The sequence below is a fragment of the Helianthus annuus genome, chromosome 15 (assembly GCF_002127325.2).
Source record: "Helianthus annuus cultivar XRQ/B chromosome 15, HanXRQr2.0-SUNRISE, whole genome shotgun sequence".
Lineage (NCBI taxonomy): Eukaryota > Viridiplantae > Streptophyta > Magnoliopsida > Asterales > Asteraceae > Helianthus > Helianthus annuus.
Window position 1 is genome coordinate 55,912,441 of NC_035447.2, and position 3,884 is coordinate 55,916,324.

The 3,884-nt window shown below is 35.7% G+C and overlaps 1 protein-coding gene across 1 annotated transcript; it reads right to left on the reverse strand.

The window, feature by feature from the left end:
* Nucleotides 1-242: 242 nt before the first annotated feature.
* On the reverse strand, nucleotides 243-3,645 carry LOC110913758. Its single transcript, XM_035984329.1, has 5 exons — nucleotides 3,550-3,645; nucleotides 2,964-3,446; nucleotides 1,915-2,520; nucleotides 1,134-1,793; nucleotides 243-1,022 (listed from the first exon to the last, which is right to left on the reverse strand). Exons 1-5 carry the CDS (start codon nucleotides 3,643-3,645, stop codon nucleotides 243-245), a joined length of 2,625 nt encoding a protein of 874 aa, XP_035840222.1.
* Nucleotides 3,646-3,884: the final 239 nt, after the last annotated feature.

Below are 3,884 nucleotides of genomic sequence, written 5' to 3' on the forward strand. Positions count from 1 at the left end.
AAAACATATGATCTTCATGTTCTAGAATTCCCACCCCTGCAGAAAGTTAATGAAAAGAAAAAATTCATCAACTTTCACTTATTATTGAATTTAAGGTAAAATTCTTTGAAGTTTTTCTAGCTGCCTACATCTGTTTTGTTCTGAAGTTGCTGAAAATTGAAATTTTGTGCATTCGAGAAGAGAAAAATAAATATTATCCAAAAACAAAAGATAAGATAAAAGTTGATTATCTTTTCATGTAATTATTGAGCCTTTTCAAGAATCATTAAAGAAAGGAACAACAGTACCTCCTCTCGTTTGGTCTTTAAAAGCGAGTTGATTTCTGTCTTTACATAACAAAACCCAAAACTTGTATCTATTACTTTGAGCTCAGGGGTAGACACGTGTCCCTTGGTGAAAGCTGTAATTGCTCGGCATTCTTTTATTTGTAAAGTTTTCAACTTTGGCAATGAGAAAGCCTCCTTCCCCAAGCAAAATCCCTTGAAACTTGGAAGTTCGCCTAGTTTTAAGGACTTTAGACAAGGTAACTCATTCACTTTGGCATCACATTTTTCTTCTTCCACCTTCACAATTACCTCCATATTCTTGCACCGCCCTATACTTAGGTCTTGGAGTTGCACTAGGCTGTTAACCATGGAACATGTAAAAACATGTTCCAAACGATTGCATTTGTCAATAGAGAGAGTTATTAGGTTTGGAAATTCCAGTACCATCCACTGATTGCTCTTCCATAGATACTTGAGATCCCCTACATTAGCTAACTTGACTTGTCTTAGGTTTGGAATTTGGACAAGAGTTTGTGATTTATTTGTTCCTTCCAATGCTCCTACTTCAAATACCTCTTCTAGCCCAGCACATTCATATATAGTAATCTGTTGAAGCTTTTCCAATTGTAGCAGAGCATTACATGGTACAATAGTCTTTCCAACATTACTCCACTCTATATTAATTTCTATCAGATTATGAAAAGAGCAAGGGACTCCTTTTGAAATAGTAGGCTCTGAAGAAGCTAGGAATGTGGTCTGCAAATAAAAGAAAGAAAACACAAGGCGTTTGTTTGAGGTTACATCCTTACATAATAAGCCTGAAACATAAGAAAATTAATGTTTCAACGAATGTAAAAGAAAGTGTACCTGACTGATAGTTTCATGAAAGTTAAAGCCACATTCAGGACTATATTTGCCAAAACTTGTTTCTATGTACTTGAGCTTTGGAGTTGTTGACTGACCAGATGTAAACATCATCAGTTCAGGGCATTCATTGATCTTCACAATAACCAATGAGGGCCATCGGAAGTGATTCATCCCCAAGAAGAAACCCTTGAGCTTTGGTAGATCCTCAAGTTCAAGTATCCCCAGACGAGGAAACACCACACCTTTGGATGATGTTTCTTTTTCTTCTTTCACAATCACTTGTATTGCGTTGCATCTACTTACTATCAACTCTTTGAGTTGCTTGAGGCTTTCAAGGGTGGAGAATGTGAATATATATGATAGAAGGTCACATCCTGCGATACTCACTTTTTTTAAGTTGGAGAGTTGAGGGAGACCAACGTTTTTTAGTGGTGGACCACCAAAAACACGTGCACCTCCTTCATCAACATTATTACTACTAGATTCACTTTCAAATACCTCTCTCATCCTACTAGAATAATGAATTTCCAGCTCTTGAAGCCTTTTCATTTGTCCGACTGCATACCATGGAATTAGACTTGACAATGCTTCACAGGACCATATGGATATTGTTTTGGGGTATTGGCATAGTGACCAACAAGCACCGATTACTTGACCACTCTGCAATAATTATAATTTTGATTAGGAGTAAACTTATTCATCTAAATTTGATGATTTATAAGTTTCGTTAAACCAAAGCATTGAGGTTATATGGCAATGTTAAATAATCCTATTACAGTACCTGGAACTCATCATGAAACATATTGGAGGAAAGTTTGTCACTCCTACACGTCCTACCACCATCATCAACACTCTTTAGACATGGGAGATATTGAAGCTCCAGAGTGTCCAAATGAGGAAAGTATGCGGTGTCTTGATAAGAAGATGCAGATGTAGTGTTTTCATCATCTCTTCTTGAAATAACTTCTTCCAAACCATTACACCGACTGATATGGACACTCTTTAAGTTGGATAAATATTTTGCCATAAGAGGAGAAAACAAGTTCTTTATATTGTAACAAGAATCCAAGGAAATGTGTGTGAGGTTTTGGAATGGAAATTGCAAAGGTGGATGATGACGAATTAAGAATTTATTCCAATTGCACATCCACACATGACTCATCTTATGTAACTCAAATAGGCTTATACTTTGAAGGTAGAGGAGCAGTAGTGGCGGTTGAATTGTTGCTAATTGTCTACTACTTGGACTATCCATCTCAAACACCACCTCACCCACTCTTTCATCTCCCGATAAATCAAGCCATTGAAGGTGATGACAGGTGTGCATAAGATAAGATGGGTATGTGACATCTGGAATGTTATCATCCACTTCTGACATGACATTAATCTACATGTAACATTAAATGTAATTAACACTTTAATGTCTTCATTTAACACTTTAAATATAATATAAAAATTAGAAATAGTGGGGAAGGCCAACCAAGAATCATGAAAACATAAATAAATCACACAAGAGACCAAAGGGATGGTGGTCCTTTGGCAAAGAAAAAGCTTTTAAACACCTTGGGGAGAAGGTCTTGGGTTAAGTCCCACAAATGACAGGAATAAAAGAAATTTGCCGTTAAAAAAAATCACACCAGAAATTTACGTTACGTGAAATAACTTGATACATAGTTTCACTTATTGATTGTGATTCAGTATTGGTAAAGAAAGTAGAAAAAGAAACAAATAGAAAGTGAAAGCATTTGTGATATTTTCATGTGTGAAAATTAAGATGTGCCATTAATACTTCATTCAATCAAATTTGACAGTTGGATTGACATGAAATACCTTTTTAGCAATGTAGGAAGTAAGTGAACTGAGATCAAAATTGGCTGTGACCGGTGTAAATACATTTTTAAACCTCTTGCAACCACTTACAAAAATGCTTTGTACAGCTTGAAAGCCATTGATGAGGATATTAGAGTTATTTACACCTCTCATCCTCCACAACTCTTTCAAATTTTCCGAATCACGAACGTCAATGCTTCTTAATCTGCTAATGTATCCCTCCATTTCACTAACATTTTCAAAGTCGATGTTGAATATTACTTCAATGGAACCACAATTTGAAACTTCAAGCTCTTCTAAAATGTGCAGCGTTGGCAGTGGGTTGCTTGGAAAAAGATTGATAAGGCCTGAACACCTTTCCACAATGATCATTCTCAACATGGAAACATTGTTTTTCTCGTCAGTTGAAATCTCACACGGCCATATTTGCTTCAAGTTTGGCATATCATGAATACGTAGTTTCTCCAACTTAGGTATCACAACCTACACAATAATTAAGCCTTGTAAGATTTGTAAACTACATATGGCCGGCCTGTGTACTAAATTATAATTTATTTTTAGCTTTAGATATAAATAATGTATGTACCTTTTTGTTCAATAAGGATTGTATCGCACATGGATTACCGTTGTCAGGATAAATGCTCGTGAAGTTGGGGAGAGTACAAAGATTCAACTCTACCATTTATGGTAACTCAATCACAGTTTCACATAAGCTTACCATGCTTGGTAGATAATTGAAATACAAATAATTCAACTTTGGGAATCTAACCACCCCAACTTTAACACCTCGAAATTTTGTGTCCAATAATGTGTTAACACGTGTCATGAGTTTACACGTGGCATTAACTATTAAATAAAGAACTAAAGATGACAAACCTTGAAAGTATGTAAATTCGAGGGTTATAAATGTCAACGAAGGGT

Excerpts from the sequence above, each read along its gene's own strand:
- LOC110913758 (XM_035984329.1), bottom strand. The coding sequence starts at position 3,645 with ATGGTAGAGTTGAATCTTTGTACTCTCCCCAACTTCACGAGCATTTAT. Across the intron at positions 3,447-3,549 it reads AATCCTTATTGAACAAAAAG|GTTGTGATACCTAAGTTGGA; the intron begins GTACATACATTA and ends ATTATTGTGTAG. Across the intron at positions 2,521-2,963 it reads CTTCCTACATTGCTAAAAAG|ATTAATGTCATGTCAGAAGT; the intron begins GTATTTCATGTC and ends TGTTACATGTAG.